General features: G+C 37.1%; 1 protein-coding gene across 2 annotated transcripts in view; it reads right to left on the reverse strand.

Annotated features, from left to right (window-relative positions):
- LOC146000089 (uncharacterized) overlaps positions 1 to 24,461 on the reverse strand; it is a 216,517-nt gene that overhangs the window by 182,386 nt on the left and 9,670 nt on the right. The window contains exon 3 of one of the 2 annotated variants that reach the window (XM_083137422.1): positions 7,788 to 7,937. The exons of the other annotated variant lie outside the window; for it this stretch is intronic. Coding sequence (XP_082993548.1) covers positions 7,788 to 7,937 — 150 coding nt within the window. The remainder of the gene's footprint in view (positions 1 to 7,787; positions 7,938 to 24,461) is intronic. 2 annotated transcript variants of the gene reach the window in all.

Genomic DNA, 24,461 nt, shown 5'->3' on the forward strand with positions numbered 1-24,461 from the left:
CGAATCTGTAATTACTTTCGCTGTAGCTCAATTAGGGCTTTAGGTTGAGGCTGCATGAAAGAGATAAATTTTTTATGTGATTTTTGAGTTTGTTTATATATATATATATATTTATATATATAAATATATATATAAACCTTATATATATTGAATACATCCGTTCCTAATTGATCTAGGAACTCAATTGAGCTGTAAACTTCTCGGAACCCTGTAACAGTCTTTTAATATTTTATCTATGACTAATATAACGCCTCTATAATCTTCCCGAAAATAGTTGTTTCACCAGATGTTTTCCTGACTGATATGAAGACTCATGTAAATTCTCGGAATCAATTAACCGTCTTTACCACATGGCTTTTAGAGGTGAAACATTTGGTTATTCAATGTGTCGCCCATCCGACCATAATTGTCATACAGTGAATATGCACGTCCAGATCTTTCAAATGAGTGGTCGAGAGGGGGTCTACGATCAGAAATAAAGGAACTAGGAAACCACTGGTCCTAAAACGATGAAACAAAGTTTAACGGAAAGAGGACTTGATCATGAGTCCAACGATCTATCAACCGTCATCCTAGCTTAATTAGGAACGGATATATGGCGATTTTAAGTTTTTAAAAAACCTTTTTACATAAACTCAAAAATCACATAAAAGAGTCGCCCTGCCAGCCCTCATTGAGCTAAAGCGAAAGTAATTACAGATGCGGAATCTGCACGAAAAGACCTTTCATTTGCATGTAACATCGAGGGTCTCCGACCGGAAATAAAGAAACTAGGAAACCACTGGACCTAAGAGGAAGGAACCACTTTCCATGGAAACAGAACGTCAGTCCGAGTTCAACAGGCTATGGATCATTCTCCTATCTCAATTAGGGACGGAGATATGGCTATTTTAAATTTTCAAAAACAAATCTCATACCTCCAGTCCTAATTAACCTACAGTGAAAGTAATCGTATATTCGGAAACTGCACAACAAGATCTTTCAATAGAATATATGGAAGGGGTTGCACTGCGAAAATAACAAAAACCAACATGGCGGCCAAGATGGCGGCCCCATTGTCATGACAAGCTGAGATGACTATTAATTGTATAATATTACATAATAATCGTAGGTAATGTTTATTGTCAGCTAGTTGTTGCAGGTAAATTTGAAAACTTGAAAAACCTGTCCGGAAAATTTTAAAGGTCTGCTCTGCTGGCCCTAATTGAACTAAAGTGAAGGCAAATGTAGATTCGGAATCTGTACTTCAAGACCTTTTCATAGAGTATATCGAAGGAGTCTACGGCCAAAATAACAGAAACCAACATGGCGGCCAAGATGGTGGCCCCCATTATCATGACGACCAGAGATGACAATGAATTGTATAATATTACATAGTAATCGTGGGTGAGGTTTATTGTCAGCTAGTTGTTGCAGGTAAATTTGAAAACTTAAAACACCTGTCCGGAAAATTATCAACGGTTCAATCCGTCACTCGATCAATCGATACGATCCCGAGAAGGTACAATCTTTTCTATTATACCCTCGTATTTTTATAAACAATTTCTGTTTCCCTTATGTTTTTACAATGAAATAAGTTCAGTCTAGCATTAGATTCATTTAGAAGGCTGTCTTCGTGCTGGATATTCTTGACACAGTGTAACGCGGAAGTTGTGTGAATCAACTTATCTCTTTCATGCAGCCTCCAAGAGGAAGTTGTGGTTATCTCAGGAATGATACAAAAATGTTGCATCCGTTCCGTCATCCTACACGGAAGTGAGAACTGTTCTTATCATCCCTGCTAAGTTTTGAATTCTTCCTCAACATCTTTCACGGTACACCAGTTATTGTACAACGATGGACGGAGAGAATTTTGTAAGTATAGTTCAACAAAATAATATTTCTTTGTATGTATAGACTGTTTATTACTCGGACTCAATATTTAATACAGGTTTTGAATATATATATTCCTTTACACATTTTACTCTATTTTCAAATCACCCGCGACAGAAACCCATCACACCCAATTCCTGGAATTTCAAACTCATCAACGGCCGCTCATCAAACCGCGCCAATTCCGAGACAAACTGTTACCTCCTCCCCAGAATGACTCATCAACGCCATCTCTCTTCAAACAACAGAAACACGTACCCAAATTTCCAGAATTTCAGAATCATCAACGCCATCTGTTTTCAGACACCGGAAACACGTACTCCAATTCCCAGAAAACCAACCGTCACCGAAAAACCGTCGCATACTTTTCCTCCTCCCCAACAACCAATCAAAGCGATCCACACAAAATTAATCCCCCCCCCAATTTATGACGCCACACCAATCAAAATCCTTACAAAATAAGCCACGTCCATTTTATTACGTCATCACTCAAATTTATGACGTCATCACTCAAAATAATACCCTTGCTTGCCCCCACACCTACATCATCAAATTATCTTTGAGCGATCTTTTCCAATCAATTGATTTATCGGACTCAACGCGGGTACATAACTACTAACATTATGAATGTCACTAATACGACTATACCAAAGATCTGGAGAAAAAGGAACCAGTGAAGATCAAACCAATCCCAGGCTAAGAACTTTCGTCCCAATTTATTTTGTGTCACTGCTACAAACCCATTGAAAAAATTATTCTAAACCTAATTTGAGACAAATTGCACTGAGAGCTTATCAAAGAACAACCCCTATTTTGACCAGATAGATTATGTAGATACAAATCCTATTCTAAATCAACATATTAAAAATTGCTACGAACGAGATACTTGAAAGGAGTGGCTTTTTATTTGTCGAATCCCTATCGTTGCTGTAGGTTTTCATGACCAGACAACTCTACTCATTCCTAGTTCCCAATTACCTCACGATGGAGGATGGCTACAGGTCTCATACACAGGCCGATATCTCAGGAGAAAAGTAGTTACACTTCCCCAGGAGACTCGCGTCCCGTAGCCGGCACCTAACCGCAAGCCCACGGTGCGGGACTTCAAATACTTTTATCCCTGCAAAATATACTTCAATAGCTAAGGAATAACCTTGGAAGAATTAGACATTAGATTCGAAAACCACTTCACTTCAAAGAAAGTTCCAAGAGATTAGTTCCTCTGTTACAGGAGTAAAGAACCATTCGTCACGTCAGCGTGGAGCCCAGTAGATCCTCCCCTCAAACCTTTCCCACCAATAACGTCCGTTTTAGGAACTGACATTACTTGTCAAGTCCACGTGGAGTTAATGCGATGTTGCCAATTCAGTTTCTTTAGAGATTTCTTAGATTTGAAAGAAGAAGATGCAGTAACGAACGTTTGTTTGTGCTCCGCAAATTTGTTTATTTTACTCAGTGTTTGTGTCTATACTGGATATTCCTGTTGTATAAAACAAATGCAGTAAGTACTGTAGATTATATACATACATAAATCAATCCAAACTAGTAATGTAAAGTGATATATTTAATCATTTCTCGTCGCTCAATACAATGTAAACAAAGAACAGCAGTTTCAACGACAAGTGTAGTCACATTGTTTATACAGCACGATTGGAGCACAATCGTTCGCCATGAATGCGTGTGCAGTGTGTTCGATACCTGTTTCGAGGCAAGAACTTTTATCAAAAATACAGTGTAGCAACTGTGTTAATTGGTTTCATACGAAATGTGTTCAGCTGAAAGACGCAGATGTAGAATTTATAAATTCTACGAAACAAGTATGGCACTGTAAAAATTGTGTAAAGGATAGACGCAGTAGTATATCTCTTGAAAGTGTTTCGGAACCAAGTGAAATGAGTCAACCGTCTATGATGGATGTATACAAACTATTGCAAACGCTATCAAAGGAAGTGGAGGAACTGAGGAAGCAAAATAAAGAGACAGAGCAAATCATTGAATTATGCTCATCAAAAACTGGATGAAAATGTTGATTTAATAAAAAAAGCAATCCGAGACCATCGCCACATGTCTTGGACAGGTAGAACGGCTGCAAGAGGAGAACACTCAACTTAAGAAACAACTTCAGGAGACGCAGTTTCAGCTTGATGAACTTGAACAATACGGGAGAAGAAATATAGTGGAAATTTTCGGCATTCCCGAAAACCCAAATGAAGATCCTTATGAAATTGTGAAAAATGTAGGACGGGCTCTAGATATGCAAGTGGAAAATGAAATGATAGACACTTGCCATAGGTTAAGGAAACTTCCCTATCAAAAATCAGCAGGTATTATTGTTATATTTGTAAGGCGGGCAGATAAAGAGAAAATTGTACAAAAACGAAAGGTTAAAAGGAATCTTAATTGTACCCATGTAGGATTTTCTGGTAAAGACAGTGTATATATTAACGAAAGCTTAACACCTCTTCATAAGATCATATATGGTCAAACAAGAAAAATAAAACGAGAGAAAAATTATGCATTCTTGTGGGTTGACAGTTCAGGTGCAATTAAACTAAGAAAAAGAGAAGGCGACAGGAATGTTTTTGTTTTAAAGACAATTGAAGATATTATTACTAAATTCACATGATTCTAAATGGCTTCCCCAAATTACATTTCCATTTACTATCAAAATGTTAGAGGTCTAAATACAAAAACACAAGAGTTTTATGTAAATAATATTGTGAATAGTTACGAAATAATTGTTATTACTGAAACTTGGTTAAATAGTGGTGTATACAGTAATGAATTGTTTGATGATAACTATAATGTGTTCCGACATGACAGGTTAGAAAATAAGAGAGGAGCAGGCGTATTAATTGCTATTAAACCTAATATAAGATCTGATAATATTATTCTAGACAATAATATGGATATTTTATGTGTAAAACTAAACTTAAATAATAGAATATATTATTTAATTGCTGTATACTTCACCCCTTCATCAACTCTGAATGATTATATATCGGTCTATAATCTGTTTGAAGACTACGAAGAATTGCAAAACAATAATATTATTGTAATTGGTGATTTTAATCTGCCGAAAATTGTAGATTCCAACCTGCAAACAGGTGGAACTTGTTACAGAAGTTTGGACAATTTCTTGAATCTTTATAACTTACATTCTATTAACAATATTAAAAATCACAATAGTAGAACCCTAGATTTAATTCTAACAAATGTACATAACAATATCATCGTAAATAAGGATGTCTCTTGTCAAGGAAGATCTTCACCACCCGGCTTTAATATTAAATGTGCATTTTAAAATATCAACAAATGTGATGAAACGAAATCCAGTAGAAAAATTAGATTTTAAGAGGGCATACTTTTTAACATTATACAAAATGTTACGAGACATAAACTGGGCGTGAAGTGGAAGAGACTGTAAACTATTTTTATGAAAATGTGAACTCTGTATTTCATAACACTGTAACAAAGAAGAAGGTCCACAGAAAATACAAATACCCTCAGTGGTTTACTGGAGAAAGTATGAAAACTTTAAAACTTAAGGAATATCATAGAAAACGCATGAAATACGCTGATTATAGTAAAACAAAATATAGAGAAACTCGAAAAAAGGCAAAGGCAATTATCGTATGTACATTAAAGAAACCGAGGAAAGCATTAACAATAATATAAAATATTTTTGGAACTATGTACGTAATAAGAAGGGTAAAAACGAATATTCAAATCAAACTATGATACATGACAGCAGAACTTTACAAACAAATCAAAGTATAGCTGACAGCTTTGCTTCATACTTTCAATCTGTTTATGCTGAATATCCTAGCACATACGAAATTACCGATGAAGTTGAATTAAAGGTTTCTAGTTCACTCACTAATTATGGAATCACTGACAAGGAATATTGGTATGCAGTAAAAAATTAAAACCGAAAAAATCCAGTGGACCAGATGGAATTCCTCCATATGTAATTAAGGCTTGCGCCGAAGTTCTTCAGAAACCATTATGTTTTATTTATAATTTAAGAAGTTACAATGTTTCCCCAAGATTTGGAAATTAACTAAAGTCTGCCCAATCTTAAAATCAGGTGAATGTACAAGAATTGAAAATTATAGACCAATTGCTGTAATATGTGCACCTGCTAAAGTGTTGGAACAAATTTTATATGCAAGAATATTCAAACATGTCAAAAACTACATAAGCTATTGCCAACATGGGTTTTTTCCAGGGAGATCTACTACAACCAATTTAACGAATTTTTGTGCAAGATGTATATAAAGCATTCTATTGTATATTTGCTGTACACACAATCTATATTGACTGTGCAAAGGCTTTTGATAAAATCAACCATGATATTCTTCTGCATAAACTATCAGGCTTTGGTTTAACAAACAATATGTTGAATTTACTGAAATCTTATCTTCAGGGTAGGAGACAATATGTAACTTACGAAGAATCAAAATCATGTGAATATACTGTAAACTCCGGTGTCCCACAAGGATCTAATCTAGGACCTCTCTTATTTATTTTGTATGTAAACGATCTAACACAAGTTAAGAACTCACAGATTCTTTTGTATGCTGATGATATTAAATTGTACAAAGTAATTAATGGTATAGACGATACAATAGATCTTAAAGAAGATATAGAGAAACTATATGATTGGAGCTGCTTAAATGATCTCACATTTTATACAAATAAATGCTACTTTATGCAACTAACGAATAAAAGAAATAATTTGAGGTGTACATATTCAATTTGTGGTAAATTACTTCCAGAGGCGAACCTAATCAAAGATCTTGGTGTTTTGATTGATTCTGCTTTGACCTTCAAATAACACATATCATATATGGTAAATAAGGTCTACAGATTATTAGGTTTTGTTATAAGGAATTCTAGAGATTTTAAGATTGTATTACAACTTTATATAATAGCATAGTAAGAAGTAGACTTGAATACGCATCCGTTATTTGGTCTCCAATGTATAGATCGTACGAAAATAGAATAGAAAGAATTCAGAAAAGGTTCCTAAGGTATCTCTTTTACAAAAAATATGATATGTCCCACACGACAAAATAACGTGGATTATAATAATCTTCTTGACGTATTTAGTTTTAAGAGTCTTAGTAATAGGAGGAATATATTAGAACAGTTGTACTTGTATAAAAGAATTAATGGTGTCTTAGACAACAGCTCCTTTCTTAGTCAAATACAATTCAATATAAGAAAAAATAATCTGCGTAATAGAAATATTCTAACTTCTAAAATTTCAAAAACTCAGAAATATAGAAACTCACCAATAAATAGAATGTGTCACAGTTACAATATCCTTGTTGCAAACTACCAAGGTGTAGATTTTTCATTTCCATTTGACAGATATAAAAGAATAATAGATTCAGTGCTATAGAAACTCTTATAAAATATAGATTGTTTAATATAAATGTTACCATTTACATTGTGCAATATTTGTGAATTACGTTTAAACCTCTTGCCTAAATGTGTGTAGATAAGTGTATATATATCTCATGCGTTACGTATGTTGTATGTTGTATGTTGTATGTTATATGTATTGTACGTGAATGAATGAATATGTGTTTGTATATTTCCATGTAATTTCTATTGTATTACTCAAACACAGTGTACGCCTTCTGTAATTGGAGGTTCAATCCTCTGTAGAAGTGCAAAGCATAAATAAATAAATAAATAAACGTGAGGTTGCAGTTGCCTTTGCTAGGTTGTGTTATTTTCTTTCTATACAAAGTGGAGACCTTGAAAGTACAACATCGCAGTGAATGAATGGATGTATAAACACTGGAGGTAAAAGTCAGGACAGCGCTTTTAAGAGAAACAGGTGCTGGCTCGAAACCAGATACGCGTCCGGTGAGCTTCCTCTCGAGCTGTGTCAAACATACCTTCTCTTTGTCGCAAGAGTCTTCCTTGGAAAGTCCTACAGCGTCGAAAAAAAGCTGCGTCATAGCACCTCCATCGTCCTCGCCGTCGTAAGATATATATGTGCAAACGTCAGTAACATTCCTCTCTACACCACTGGCCAAGAAAGTTACCTGTCAAAAGAGAGAGAGTGATAAATATACCAAACACTCGAAAATGATGTTGTTTTCGTCATGTGTAACGATAAATTAAACATAAATATGAATTTGAACATAAAATCAGTCCAAAACATATGCAAGTATGCCAAACCGAGTAAAACATTTACATTCAAGGTGTATCTTATTATCATCTATTGATTGATTGATTTATTAGCATCCATTCAACTTTAAAAAAGTTTGGAATTGTCACATTGTATATGTACTTTTAGAATACATTTATAAAATTATAGGCATAATATAATATAAAATACAATATATAGTATGAGATACAAGATATCGTATAAATAAAAGAGAATAAATGCCTATCAATTACGCAGAGACTGTAAGTTTCGGTGCACCGAATCAGCTAATACCTCAATACAAAGAAATAGTAAAAATTCCTCTACTTTTAAATGCCTCCTTCTTAATGCTTAAAAACTATGGACCGTCTCTCAAACCTTTCCTTTTTTTTTTCGTTATTCCTCGCACCCCTCCAACAACAAGTGCACCCTTCTCCATACCTTTCAGTTGGGGTGATGGCTACACCACAGAGAAGATAATCTTCTCTGTGGCTACACGCTGTCAAGGCCACGAGGTTTTCCTTTGTTTTTTCAAATCTAATTGAATTCTATTTAGTTTGACAGAGGTGCCACAGTAGGTAAATATGTCTCTTGTAGCATTGTCTTTCCAATGGCTCATTTTACTTTTTATATTTCAGCAAAAGATTACATACTACTATGAAGTCCTACATTTCTGACAATATATAAATGTAAAGATTTTAAGAATTTGGAGCCATTGTTGCAAATTTTGGCTTATTTCCTTCCTCTTTGCATAAATTCCATTTCGTTTCTTTAACAAAATACCGTATCATTCTACGTAATGATGGGGATCAAAACCAGTCACTCCCACAATTAATCAATGGGTGATGTAACTTATTCATCTTTTATCCTCAATGATGAAAGCACTCGTCATTAACATGAAAAGTCAAACGCTTGGCAGTGCGAAAGGCACAACTAAAACAAAATAGCTTAACAATTAGAAAAGACAATGGTCACTCATTGGGTTTTATGAACCTTCGAACCTGAATCATGGCTGGTTTAGGATAAGTACCTGTCTATCTGAAGAGTGATGATAATTTCGAAGAATAAAATAAACTAAGTCCTCTGTAGGCTTCGCTAAAGGTTGACCAGCGCCTCGCCTCACTTTCCCTCAAATCCTTTCTCTAAGCTGTTCTCTCTCCTTAATCCAAATCAAAAGTCAATCCCTTCTCCGTCTGCCTCACCTCTATATCACCCATGCCATGGAGACCTTCCTCCATGCCGAATCGTGATTCTTACTACCTCTATTGCAAACAGCTGACTCCATAGACTGATGGAACTTTCAATATCCTGAATACATCAGGAAGTTTGCATAACACAATACTGTGCATTATTTACATACCACAGAGGTGAGACAGCTGAAGTAAACAAGTGAATGCCCAAGTCAACATGAAGCATCCAGGGAGACTTTAAATAAAATATAATCTTATGGATTAATACGATACTAATAATTGAAAAATGCTCTAACTAGTGATATATAACCATGTCCATTCATGTTAAACACGTCAGAAATTGAAAATAGCAAAAAGGCTAGTTCAAAGTTCCTAATCAAAACAGCAGTCTGACAGAACCCCCCCACCCCTGGAAGTTGTGTGATTATCAGCGTCCACAGTAGTAAAGGGTTAAAATATAATTAGTTTGATATTTTATCCTCTGGTTATTGCTTTAGGGCTGCAAAGATAATGTATTGATTAATTTTGATTCAACATCGCTCTTTCTACTTTTGGCTAATCGCAACGACAGGGATGAATGGTGATAGAATGAAGTGGATGATGGGACATTCACAAACACACATGAACGACACGGCACAAATCCATGTTTCTCCAGAGTTATTCATGTGCATTTGTAAATCCAACTGTACCTACATTCTACGTGAAAGATCTGGACTAATATGTTCTGCCATGTGTCGAGAATGTGAAGTACTTTTGTCCATGTATTCGGAAGAAGCCATTGCATTTCTATCTAATGACGAAGATGATAATTTGCTTATCTAAGCCCCGCGACAGGTTAAGTTTGCAGCAACATTTCACACATGTAGACCCAAACGTGCGCGCAGAATATAGTTCCGCTGCAATACTGCCGATTTTCTCGCTGCCTGTGAAATGAACAGCTCGACGGTTGAGGCAAGATTGCCACGGGAGATGCTGAGAGCCGTTCTCGCGTGGATTAATACATAGAACTTGCTGCAAACTTAACCTGTCGCAAGGCTTAATGTCTTATTAGCAGCAGGGATACCCATCTCCCCCAAGGCCCATGACGTACTCCCCCAAAATGGTAGAACATCCCCTCTCCCCGTTTATGCCGAATTAAATACTCAAATTATTCTTGTCAGACAATCTTTGCGGAAAAAAATAATATCAGAGGTGTAAACACGAATTTTTGTCTGGGGAGGCAAGCACCAGGATAAACGTACCAATAATAATAATAATAATAATAATAATAATAATAATAATAATAATAATAATAATAAAATTAATAATGGCTTCATTATTATTATTACTACTACCAGTAGTAGTAGTGGTATCAAAGACGTGGTAAAGCATTTGTGTGGAACAAAGGATTTGAAATATTTTTCAACACCGTCAATTTCACATTAGCTAATAATGGAAATCAAGCACACAAACTGCATTTTTGAATGGCAGAAAATGAATGATAAATGCATTCCGAAGATACGTTAGTGTAACTTTCATGTACAAGTTATGATTTGGACATAAAATAGAGAATACGTATGCAACAAGCTTACACTAAATTGTGTATGTATTCAAAGCTTATTCAATACAAATACACAACACAGTATTATTTAAATACATTACATTACAGAAAACAAGCAGAATTCGAGCGAAGCGTGCAACAAAATGATCCAATTTTTGCAATTGAACACAATATTGATTTAATAGGGAGCAAATAAAATCACTGGATGCCATGGCATTCTCTCTTTCACAACTTTTTTCTAGATCATTCGGCGCCCATGGCCGACTCCCGCCGCCCCTAGCTACAGCTGTGAACTTGACGAAAACGAGAAAAGCAGATAATGCGAGCGAAGTAAATAAGAAAATTTTACAAAATGAATTTTTATTTGCATACAATTTGAAATCGAAGAGGTAATTGCTCCTCTGTGCCCCCTTCCCCTGCAGGTGCCCTTGGTTGTCATGTTTGTCCCCTGTTGCTACCCTAGAATTGACTTCCGTCGATGGTTGGGGTACATGGACGCCCCTGACCCCCCTGTGGTTGCATCACTGTATAATACAGATATACTTAAGCAATATATGTTTAGTTTAGATACCTTAGGCTCACCGCCATTGTTAGTCAACCTTATTTTGCACAGTTTGTCTGTTCGACTAACATTGCATTAATGCCACCCCTCTCCATCCAAACCGATTCTAAAGGCATAAGCGGTGGTGTTTCATTTCAACCCTATCCCCGCGATTACCCACAGGTAGGTAGAAAAAGTAAACATTATAACCAAAACTAAAAATCAATAACAAGTCAATCTAACGATACGATCCCCCCATTTTTGTGTTAAGATATATAGAATTCGTATACAATTTTGTCCCCCAAAAGATTCCCATGACGCAAACGCTTCATGAACCCCCCGGGCATCCCTGATTAGCAGTAATTTTTAATCTCTGAATTATGACTTTCACAATCACAATTTTTAAACTTTGTAGAAAACTAAATTTACTTTCAAATTTAATTTTATAAACCTTTGAAAACAGCCACCACCCCCTTCCCACACACAAACGCACACGTGTGCGCACCCAAATTAGTGTTTACAATCTTTGAATGTTAATAACAGAGAAAGTATTAGAGATAACTTGACTGGACTTTTTGTATTTGAAGCTGCAATATCTACAGGGTTGCTCAAAAAGTCACTTACACCCTCGGTACAAGGCCACTGCAGCGCGCAACATGGAAATGGCGATGACCAATCGTTATCAGGCCAAGGGGGAACCACATTGAAGGACTTTTCATTCAATGGAAACGTCACACTGTAAATTGTTTGCAACAACCATTCATAATGCACAGCTCTTCGTGGATGTACCTGATTAAAATCTTGTGCAATGGCATGCGAACTTCTCTCTCCAGACATCACTTCGATCTCAATGCATTACCGATGCGCTAAACAAATTTTAAGGCATTTTTCTAACACCTCGAAAAGGAGCAAATTGGTACAAGAATTCAGTCATAACGTTTTACTGGTTAAAAATACGTCGAAAAAACCTTCACCATTGCATTTCTTGTGAAATTCTAGCCTGATTTGATATATCATATCACCCCCTTCCCATTTAAAATTCTGAAGTTGAATTCAAGATGGCGGACATCAAGATGGCCGCCGACCGTGCGGGTGGCGTCAGTGTGGTTCCCCCTCGGCTGGCAACGATTGGTCATCACCATTTCCATGTTGCAAGCTGCAGTGGCCTTGTACCGAGGGTGTTAAGTGACTTTTTGATCCACCCTGTACATTGAGTGTGTGTGTCTGAGCTTGTATAGGCATTATGTTATTTGTAGTTGCATCACAGCCCACCATTGGTGTTCCCAAAGTGGCAGTGTTGAGCAATTTTTCTTTGGAGCAATGTAAGAAGTGTCAAATAACCACCCACATCTCAATTTTACACCGTTAGTTTTTTACCTTTGGGAAACTGAAGAACGATATGTACCCGACAAAGTCGTGGGCGAATGCATGAAACAAACAATTGACACTACCCGTGCTTCCCTTCCCGTGGAAATCATATCTGCTGTTTGTTGATTTGTCCATCTGTTCTATAGCAACCAATTAACATCTATAACTTTAAGGTATGTGGCACGCAAGAGAGTTGATACTTGCTATTATTAGTGTGTGTTCCCATTATTAACTTTCAAAGAGAGTAAGCAGTATTTTGGGATACCCTGTAACTAAACACCAAACACAGAAATAAGGAGTCGATATATCGCGGCCTGGCCGCATGTTTACAGAAGAAGAAAATTGCTTTCTTCATCTGTGAACATGTGGCCAGGCGCGAAATATCGACTCCTTATTCTGTGTTTGGTAAGTGTTTACTTAAAAATTAACGTCCGAATAGAGGTGTAAATTTCGTTCGACTCTTTGCTGTTCGTTATCTTGGAACCTGGTGATTACTTGGTTTGTCCTGATATTTCCACCTTGAGTTGTTACAGAATATTAACCAATGGAAATAACAATCACATACTAACTCTTTAAATGTTAAATAACAAAAGTGTGATTGCTTAGGGTTAAACCAATCAGACCATTTAAACTCAAAGGCCTTAAACAACTGAATAAGCCTGGCCTATAGCATACCATACCGTTGCTCTACCAACTAAGCCCCGGTTCACACGGGCGGACAAAATGCTTAAAGAGTGCTTAACGTATCAGCACTCTTTAAGCATTGGTTGTTATGGCTGAAGAAAGTAATAGGATCGGCCACACGGACTGACTAGCCTGCGGATGCTGAACGTCTGCCCCACTCCGTAAGCATCGCCCATAGCGGACAAAGTGCGGAACGAAGACTGGGCTGACTGCGTCTTATGGTATCGTCCACACGAGCGGAACGTCTGCTGGGCTGAATGATCACGTCACGCGCTTTGTGCATTGTTTCACACCACGAGGTTCTGAGTTCTAGCGTTGTGTTTCTGATAAACATTGTTTTTGCAAGTGAAGATGGGTGATCTATATATAGACACAGAAGTATTTATTATGGAAGTGGAAAAGAGGCCATGTATTTGGGATATTCGGTGTGAGGAATATAAAGACAGAAACAGAAAAGATTCGGCGTGGAATGAAATTTGCTGTACTTTGTTACCAAACGTCGCAGAGCTTTCAGTAGTTGTAGTACAACGAACCACTCATCTTTGGTTTATTCACACGTACATGCTTCCCGTCTATTGCTCCCATGCAGTGTGGAAAATTAGTATGATTTTCGAAGCCGTTTGCAATATTCTTCCTCCTCTCTTCCGTTGGTTGAGGTGAGGAAAGCACTGGCTCTGTAGAGTGTCCCATATTACACGACAAACTGTTCTGACAACCTCACTGGCCGTAGATTTGCCAATTCTATAGGTATAGTGCAGCTCAATAAGGTAGCAACTAGTTTCGGTCCAGGAACCTTTTTCCCCGCATCAATTTTAATACGGTCCAGGGACCTTTTTTCAAGAACAATTCAAATACGGTCCAGGAACCTTTTTTCAGCTTTCAGATGCAGAGAGGAAATCTGTTTGTTGGTAAGTCATGACTCATGTACGAGAGCTTATTCTTAACACACGGCATGCAAACACATTAATTCGGATGAGTAATTAAAAAAAGCTTACTAATAAATATCTCAAAATACACTGACATAAAAGCCATCCCCATCTCAGCGAAAGGGAAGGGGCTCAACTTTTTTGTTTTGGTGAAAATATCATTTTTTAAATGTTTACAAGTAGTACAATAAACCTGCTTCACAAACATCAAGTGGGTCTCAGTGTTGCCAACCCACCCCAAGAAAATTTCACCATATGATATTTTACAGGCGAAGCTAACCTACCAATAGGAGTTGGCAACACTGACTAGTTGCTTCACAACGTCTTGGAAAACGTCTTAAGACAAATATCTTAATCTTTAAGAAAATCGACTTCCGGTATGTCAAGATGTTACTTCCGGTCTGTCAAGAAAATTTTCTTAAGACAAATATCTTAAGACGTTTTCCAAGATATTGATTTTCTTGGCTCCTAATTGAGCTAGGATGATGATTTTAGGTTTGTTGGACAGGATTCGACGAGAACTATTCGACTAGCAAATAAAATCGATTCTAACCCCCCTCTATTTTTTCTAGCATACTGATCTATTGCATGCTAACCAAACCTCTTGGGAGGCAGGGCTCTTGTAACGCCACGTATGTATGTATGTAATGCGATTTGGGGGGAAGAGGGGGGTCAATTTTGACCTTACAGCTTAATTAATCTGCATGCATGCTTAATGTTTGACTTTTTTATTTCTAGTTCGACATGAGATACACACAATTTTACTTTTTGAAGTAGAGTTAATATTTCTGATTAATTTTACTGTCTAAATTAAAAGTGTGATCCATCGTGAACTAAACTAACCTCACCCAACCACCCACATATAGCCTTACAGGTGACTCAAAGGCAGAAAGTGGTGCATAGCGTGACAGGTCCATGCAAGTATCTATCGTGAACTAAACTAACCTCACCCGCTCACACACATATAGCCTTACAGGTGACTCAAAGGTAGAAAGTCTGCTGTTTCACTTGTAAGGGCCAACACACAAGATCTGTTGCAAACTAAATTAACTTACGACATAAGCCATGGACACACACACCAAGCCTTCCAGATAGGGTATAAGCAACTCACCTCTTGCAATTGTATAACGGGGAAAATTAACCTACAGCTAGCAACACTGTTTGAGCTGCTTTCGACGAGCAGTGCTACCAAACTTACCTTTTTGCAAATAGGCTAAAGCTAATGCTCTACAGCTAGAAGCTTGAAACATATACCCTAGCAGAGTATGCTAACTTCCCTCATGTAAAAAATATTACCTAGTACGGGTTAAGCTGTGACATACAACTAGCGATCGACACGACCACCTGACACACAGACAGAGAGGGAGAGTGAGACAGCTTATACGCAGTTTATCCTACACATGTACTGGGTTTAAAAGGTAACTTGCAACAACTATTTCACTCACCTCCTATCAATATCGCCTAACATATAATAAAATAACCACAAGTTTTTGATACTTGCTGCCAGAACATGGTGGTTTTAGACTGTAAATTCAGCCTGATTATTCTATTTGTGCAAGAGAAAAAGGATGATGCCGGCATTTGGAATATATAATTCTTCTTACGGTATTTTGCGTGCCCCAGTAACCTTGCGTTCAATTCACGGAAGCTATGACGTGTATTTCCTGTTTCGCGAACATACGAGAACCTTTCACAATGTCGCATCAGATAATATATTGCAAGAGTGAGTTGGTTGTGTATATAAATCTAGTTTTGGGGGATGGACATGAATATAATGTCAAAATTATTGCATAACTTAAAACATTGAAATTTATTGCACTAGCAAAGGTAAATGTGGAATGCAAAAAGCTCAGTCCATGGCCCCTCAGCTGTTAGGTTAAACAGCATAAACATTTCATTACTGATAGCAAGCATTGTCATATGGACAAAACAGATCTAGTAATGAGTTATAACCTGAGCTGTCTTGCAAGTCTCTCGAGTTTGATATCTGGTGAAGGAATATGATGCCACTATAAACTGTACACAAAATATGCAGTCCCTGGCATGAGATGGACGAGGCTTATGAGCCTCGACCTATAGAGTTGTACAATGGATGTTCTTTTTATTAAAGCATAGCGGTGTGTTTTCAATATCAGCGCAACATGCATGCAAAGAAGGGAGGGGAGACCAAAAATGGATAATTCTCATTTCGATTTCAATACATTTGCTAGTCGCGCTATGTAGAAGGACACTGGACGATGGCTAAAAGCGAGGGAAGGAGAGAAATGTTACCTTTTACTTCTTTGCCTGTGTGTGATGAAATTGTATCGTGATGTGAGGCTGAAAATAATTTCGAAAGCAGTCTCGAGCATCTTCAGCCAACAAGGGGGAAATAAAATATTACACATGGAGGGCGCAACGGTATTGTCCATGGATGTTAAAATTTTTGGGTTTTTCTGAATAGACATACATATCAGTGTTGCAGTCTCCAGATGGGACCGGAGCTTTCGTTTTATTTGGACAAGGGGGTTCAGATCAATGCATGGACTAAAACCTTTGTTCACATCAAAATAAAAGAAAGAATTTTACTCCACTGCTCACTTGTATTGAGGCGCCGTGTCTTCCAATAGCACACCTCGCGGGGGCGTACCTGCATGTATGCAAAATATAGTTAATCTCTGATGTGAAGCGAATGGAGAGTTTGTTTTTGCTGCTGTGATTAAATACTAAATCAAATCTCATTACATAACTTTGAATTATATTTGTTAATTCGATCTATATTATATCGTTGCTATAGGTGGTCCATGTTATGTGCAGGAGAATTTCTTTTTTTTAAAAAAAATGTCTTGCTTCTCGAACCTGTGGTCTGTAGATTTGCTTTTGTTGGCAACAGAAACAGAAAATGGCACCATGTTGTTCTATACTGATATGGGTGTACTGTAATCATAACAATTTTCTAGTTAAAAATCTATGTCGAAAAGCAGTGTTGGGGGATTTGTCTGTGTTGGGTCTTATTAACAACTTCACAGCTGTACCTGCACAACTCATCGACTACAAGGCAACAATGTTAGGAAATGTGTGCATGGCTCCGAGAATACAATTTAAAATCACTAATATGACATGAACCCCCTTCAGCTGTGCGTATTTGAATATGCGAAAATTAGACACTTTGAATAATCGAGGAGAACAATCACAAAAAAACAGCTTGCACCGGTATGGCGTGTTCAAACTTCAGACATTTTATTTTGTTAATCTGCAAATGACCAGGGCATACGGAGATCACTACGAAAATTGTAAAAAAAAGAAGCGAGGCTATTTTGGCTAATGGCAACGATGAGGATGAATAATGGTTATTTTGATGAAATTGACGAAGTGGGGCACGTCTGCTTCGAAGTGCATTACACCAACAACTACAAGTGTCCCCCCTCCCCACACGAGGCGGTTAACAGAGGTGTACTTTTGATTCTGAGGGCTTAAGTTACAACGTTTACCTATAGCTGTACATATAGAAAAACAAAAATGACCCGAGCAATAAAATGTAACAATACATATCCTGATCTAGGTCGGATGAGGTAGTGGCAATCCCACCCCTGATGGCGTATAGACTTAAATGTTTGCATAACATGAAATACTGTTAATGGAAATGTGTTGTTTCTAATGTTCAATATAGAAATCAGATAATAAGAAAAAGAAGAAAAGAATTGTTGCGGGGTAGATACGGAGCCTTAACCCAAACACATATGATCAGACAGGAAATCATATCAAATACAAGCCCATCCTGATCTGAGAATAATCTATATATCCACTATTTTTCCATCCTAACCGATTTTGCTTTTAGGTCCATTCAACCCCTCATGGTATACGAGCTCCCACTGCCCATCTCCCCTGATGGTGGAGGAAGCGAATCTATTTATCCTTGCCAAGTTTCACATGAAAGAGCATGATGTGTGGGAGACTATAATTTATACATGTGGTTGCTTGGATGCTTACAAAGGATGACAATATACCCAAGGATGCCATAGCTCGTGCGATTGAGGCATTTTCTTAAGTACATATTTTGATGAGTGTAAAGAATTAAGTCAGTCACAAGGGACTGAGGCATGGTTTGAATCTCTCGGTCTAGGTCCCCTATTAAGAAGTTCTTCTCAAAATTAATCAACCACTCTCTCTTCTCCTCATATCTTCGTAACCAAAAAAAGGTTTTCTCAAACGTTTAGACGACTACGATAACGTTGAAATGTAAAATATTGTTGCATTGTAATCAAATAAATTCGTTGAATATGCAGAACAGTTCTCTCTAACCTAATTCAACATTGAAAAATAAAATTCAACAATTAATGTTATTAATAGAGTTAAACATTTGCCACTCTGAAAAGGCGACGGAGAACACCTAGGCTATCATCATAACATCATTTTCAGCAGGATAATAATAACAATATTATATATATATTAAGGATTAGGCCCAAGGGATTCTTATTTCCTACACTCGTTTCTAACCTGTCCACATTAGAAACCGAAAACACAAGTACGAGACACTAACTTAGGAGAGGACATACAAAACTCTGCGAGGCTCATCTTAAAACTTCAATAGATATTTGTCATGGTACTCTTTCTCTCTACCCCTCTTTAAATTCGATTCGAAAGGCACAAATAGTCCGGTTCTTGAATAAAGCGCACGTACGCCTTCAGAAGAAGAGAAGAAGAAATCAATAAATCAACTCATGCATATTCTTCATGTACGTACGCTTGGTAGCAATGTGACAAGAAACAGTATTTTTTTCTCTTCAAGAAATTGTTTTCAACTTTTTTGCTGGGTGGCCCAACGGGAGTGGACGAAATAGCTTATTCATACAAACTGGAAGCTCGCTTTCCTCTCAACAATGGAAAACACATTATTTCCAGTGAAATATCTACTCAACTACCTTACTAAGATACTAGAATGGCTACCACGGGCTTGGTGACTGAACACTAAAAACCACCGAGCGACTTACTTCACACCAGTGTCACTTAGTTTCAACAAGAACAGTTCAAGGCTTCCCGGGTTTCCTGCAAGGTTCGGCATTTTTTTTAATAGCAAGCAGATGAACTCGCTTTACAATATGAAGACCCCTCTCACTGCGTCGGTTTTGGCGAACGTCACGACTGTGTTTGTGTCTGTACTGTGAGTTAAATAAAAAATATGGAATATATCAGGCAATACGACCTCTTCTTTCGTGATCCGAACTTCGAACAGAAACTTGCAAATATGCTTGCCGAGATTTCAAGTGATGTGTCAGATATTGAATTTTTCCAATACAGAGGACGAAGAATATATTCAAAGCAATCATGATACCGATTCGTGTCAGTTGACGGCGATGAAGACAACCAACACAGTGGACCTGATACCGCAAGTGACAAATATTTTTATAGTAAAAAAAATAGATTCAAGAGCTCTTCAGTGGAGACTACGAAACATACCAGGGTCCCAGAGTATAATAAAATTAAAATTCTTTGTTTCATCCCGAACTACAAAAAAAAAGGAGATCCAGTTGATGCATGGGGCTACATTATCACAGACACTATGCTGGAGAACGTGCTAAAATGGACAAACAAAAAAAGAATTGAAAATGTGAGAAACAAATACGTTAATTCTGATAGAGTTGTGCTCAAATCTTGTACCCTTACAGAACTGAAAAGTTTCTTGGCCTCCTCATTTACAGTGTAATTTTAAATAGAACAACAAAAACTTTCGATCTCTCTTTGCTACAGACGGAACAGGACATATTTCGAGTAACCATGTCATCAGCTAGATTTGCAGTACTTCTGAATTGTATGAGATTTGTCAACCCTGAAAGCAATTGTGCAAGTTCTGAGTGAATGTAATGTCAATTCTCAAGCTTGCTATTCGCTTGGTGCTAATATAACTAGAACTAATAATCAGAACACATTACATTTACAATACTTATCTCTATTGCGATAAAGGAACAGATGGGCTACAGTTATGTGAAAACGAGAAAAAGCTTTCTATACATAGACAGGCTGTACCTAGTAAGACTGTGTAAACCTAATTTTGATACCAACAGAAATGTAACTACTGATAACTGGTATACTTCCATGGAATTTGTAGATGTACTGTTAAAAACTGGGCTAACTATTGTAGGAACAGTGAAAAAGAACAGAAAAATTTCACCACAATTTCAGGCTCAAAAAAAAAATTGGAAATAGTATATACAGCTTTACGAAGTGTTACAATAGTTTCTCAAGTACCTAAAAAAGAGGAAAGACGTAATTCTTATTTCAAATTCTTTTGTTTTGTCTAACAATTGATTAAATTAAGTATCGAACATTATCGAAAAGCAATTCTGGAAACATTATACTGACATGTTTACATTATAATAAGTGTTCTTGCATAGCCGTTCCAGTCTTCAAACTGCTCCCAACACGGCTTCTGGTTGCTTTTCAATAAAATCTAAATTATGTGCAGTTCAATTTACGGTGCTAGCGTGTCTCACTGCTGCACGGAAAATCCTACAGGAGTTTATTTTTCCTGGAGCTCTGAGACTCGCCAAACCCTATATGGTACTGAGTATCCTCATCATTGCGATGTGATGAGAAACATGAATGTCCATGTTGTGAATGAAAAGGCCAGAAAATCGCATGTCACGGCTTTTTGATGTTATCTGTAAAAAAAAAAAAAAAAAAAAAAAAAAAAGCATAACGAGAGCGAGAATTGTGTCGGAATAAACATGTAGAGGGCGAGGCTTGTAGCATGAAGTTTCAAGGTTGCCAGTTCCTAATAGCTCGGTATTAACCAACTAATTCTCTTGCTTTCTTAAAATCGAAGGTTTAGCAACAGAAGCCTTCCATCTCTAACCCTATAAATAAGCAAGATCAATCCAATTTTGTATCTAATTCTGTTCAAATCATACGGCTGAAAGCTTGCGTGTATCAACTTCACTGTTTATTCTTTCCGCTACCTTCTGACCTTGACCATTGATCATGCATTTTTATTGCATGTTTCCCATGTCAGCACAAGGCATAATTACCAGAGAAAAACTGCAACCGACGCAGTGAGAGGGGTCTTCATATTCTAAAGCCAGTTCATCTGCTTGTAAAAAAATAAATGCCGAACCTTGCATTACACCCGGGAAGCCTTGAACTGTTCTTGTTGAAACTAAGTGACACTGCTGTGAAGTAAGTCGCTCGGTAGTTTTTTAGTATTCAGTCACCAAGGTCGTGGTAGCCATTCTAGGTAGTTGAGTCGATATTTCACTGGAAATAATGTGTTTTCCATTGTTGAGAGGAAAGCGAGCTTCCAGTTTGTATGAATAAACTGTTTCGTCCACTCCCGTTGGGCCATCCAGCAAAAGTTTGCAATAGATCTTGTGTGTTGTCCCTTACAAGTGAAATAGCAGCCTTTCTACTTTTGAGTCACCTATCTCATGTCGAACTAGAAATAAAAAAGTCAAACATTAAGCATGCATGCAGATTAATTAAGCTGTAAGGTCAAAATTGACCCCCTCTTCCCCCCAAATCGCATTACATACATACATACGTGGCGTTACAAGAGCCCTGCCTCCCAAGAGGTTTGGTTAGCATGCAATAGATCAGTATGCTAGAAAAAAATAGAGGGGGGTTAGAATCGATTTTATTTGCTAGTCGAATAGTTCTCGTCGAATCCTATCCAACAAACCTAAAATCGTCATCCTAGCTCAATTAGGAGCCAAGAAAATCAGTATCTTGGAAAACGTCTTAAGATATTTGTCTTAAGAAAATTTTCTTGACAGACCGGAAGTAACATCTTGACATACCGGAAGTCGATTTTCTTAAAGATTAAGATATTTGTCTTAAGACGTTTTCCAAGACGTTGTGAAGCAACTAGTCAGTGTTGCCAACTCCTATTGGTAGGTTAGCTTCGCCTGTAAAATATCATATGGTGAAATTTTCTTGGGGTGGGTTGGCAACACTGAGACCCACTTGATGTTTGTGAAGCAGGTTTATTGTACTACTTTTACATTCCTCACCAAAATATAATTGGCTGTCACTTGAATAAAAGTTACGTATTTTCAGTTTCCGCTGAGTGTCAGCATTTTCTCTGCATTACCTTACGGACACAATGCGGAAAGAATGCTTAGACGTTAAGCATTTTCTAAGCATTTTTCCGCCAGTGTGGACCGGGCGTAATGTAGGGCGTCAGTAATGGTTTCGCCTAATTTATTTTCTCCCAATGTTTGCTAGTGTTCGAGTCCTGGTCGAGCCTGCATTTCTTCGCTTAAATTTCTGTGACGAATATCTCCTCAGGGGGTGTATCTCCTCACTTCCACGTAGTACACAATGGACTGCCTTTTGAAGACTAGCGAGACTCTAGTGTCTAGACTCAGAGCCAGTATAATCCCTGTGGGGCCTGTTGATATGTGTTTCTGATTGTCGCTTCATTTATTTCATCTTATTACCATTCATCCGCATCCTCACAATTAGCCAAAAGTAACAGAAACACGAAAATAAATCAATTCATTCATTCATGCAGACTAAGTCAGCAGACTAAGCAGACTAGAATCAGCTCCTCTGAAAACGAGAATTATAACTTACATAGATATAACCCAAGAATTATTACATCTAATGTCCTTATGAAATCAATTCTATGAGAATTACGTATATAGCCGTATGTATGTTCTACTTTTGTTGGCTTAAATTGGACGAGAAAAATCGTGTCCCTTACGTTTGAGGAAACTAAAAAATCGTACTTAATTTTAAAACAATGTATTCGTAAATAACAGTATATGCCTCGTAAAAACTACGGATAAAGATAACCAATAACTTATTGTGTACTTACAACACCCACTATTCGTCATTTTCAGCAAAATATACATCACCTTATGGTTAGTTTTTGAGTAGTCGGTAGCTGGTTCTTGGCCCATGTTTCACTGACCAGTGACCAGTCAACTAAAGTAATGATTGAGGAACGAATATTCACCACCGCTTTGTTCAATCCGGTGGCATTATCTTGGTTCTATGAATTCAGGAACTTGAAGCGTCTCCATGTTGTTCTATACTTCTGTTCCTTTTGTCCTTGAGCGACATCCGAAGCTGAATATTTTTTTCGAAACGGAACCTAAAATATATTTTACACATGCCCAGCCTATACAAGCGTAAATACCTTACTAATTCGTTGAGATGTTTTCACGAATAGATTTATGTAACATTTAGAGACCTTATGTTGATTTTATGGAATGTTATTTACTCTTATTTAATAACTAGATACCGGATTCTAAAGGGGGAAATTTTACTCTAAAAAGGACAAAAAATTCAAAAGTATTGTCAAAAAAGGATATATATGGGAATACATTGTCTTTTCATTTAAAATAATATTTTTTGTGGAGTGCAAATCTTCCTTGAAACAGCTTACCGCATTTACTGTCACACAGTAAAGTTAAAACTATTCTAAAAAACTTCACAATAAAAGTCTGAATCTACTTTCAAATTTCAACTAAACAGGCATATCGCTTGAAATGAGTTTATTACTGCTAAGCCCAGATTGCATTGTTCCAGAAATTGCTGCAAACGAAATCCCAACACTCATAGAGGTAAGGTGAGGTAGAAAGCGTTTGTTCATTCTATCCTTTTTAAGCTGCACCAAATAGACAATTGCTGAATGTTTTGTTTCTGGAAAATTCCGTCGTACAAAGTTTTTGATATCTTGTCAAAAAAGAGACCAAGGAAATTTTTTTTCTAAAAAAAAAGGAATGTAGGGTGAAAAAGGAAAAAGAGGGAACTCAAAGCCATGTAATCTTGTTGGTTGAAAATAATTATCAACACTGTTGTTATTTATTCCATGATCTGTGTTAAAAATAAAAAAAAAGTTTCCCTTTAAACCTTCTTGGCAATCACATGAGTACTCGCGCGTTGTATTTCTTACAACACTCACTATTTTCAGTCACACAATTGTAATTCTTCAATGAAGAAGTTTTTTATTTTCTTACTATTTATTAATGCTTTTTACGCTAGTCCTATCATTATGAATACTAGTAATCATTGAATAAAATAAAAAGATGAAAAAAAATATAGGGATGGAATTAAAAAAGGCACGGCGTGGTTTGAAACACTGACTACGGGGTTTACGTCATCTAACACACGGAACATTGTGCTCTCGTGCAGAAAGCAAATGGCGGCGGCAGCAATAGCGCTTCGGAAAGAGATTTTCGTAGAAAACCAC

Source organism: Lepisma saccharinum, chromosome 16, assembly GCF_977018435.1.
Source record: "Lepisma saccharinum chromosome 16, izLepSacc3.1, whole genome shotgun sequence".
Lineage (NCBI taxonomy): Eukaryota > Metazoa > Arthropoda > Insecta > Zygentoma > Lepismatidae > Lepisma > Lepisma saccharinum.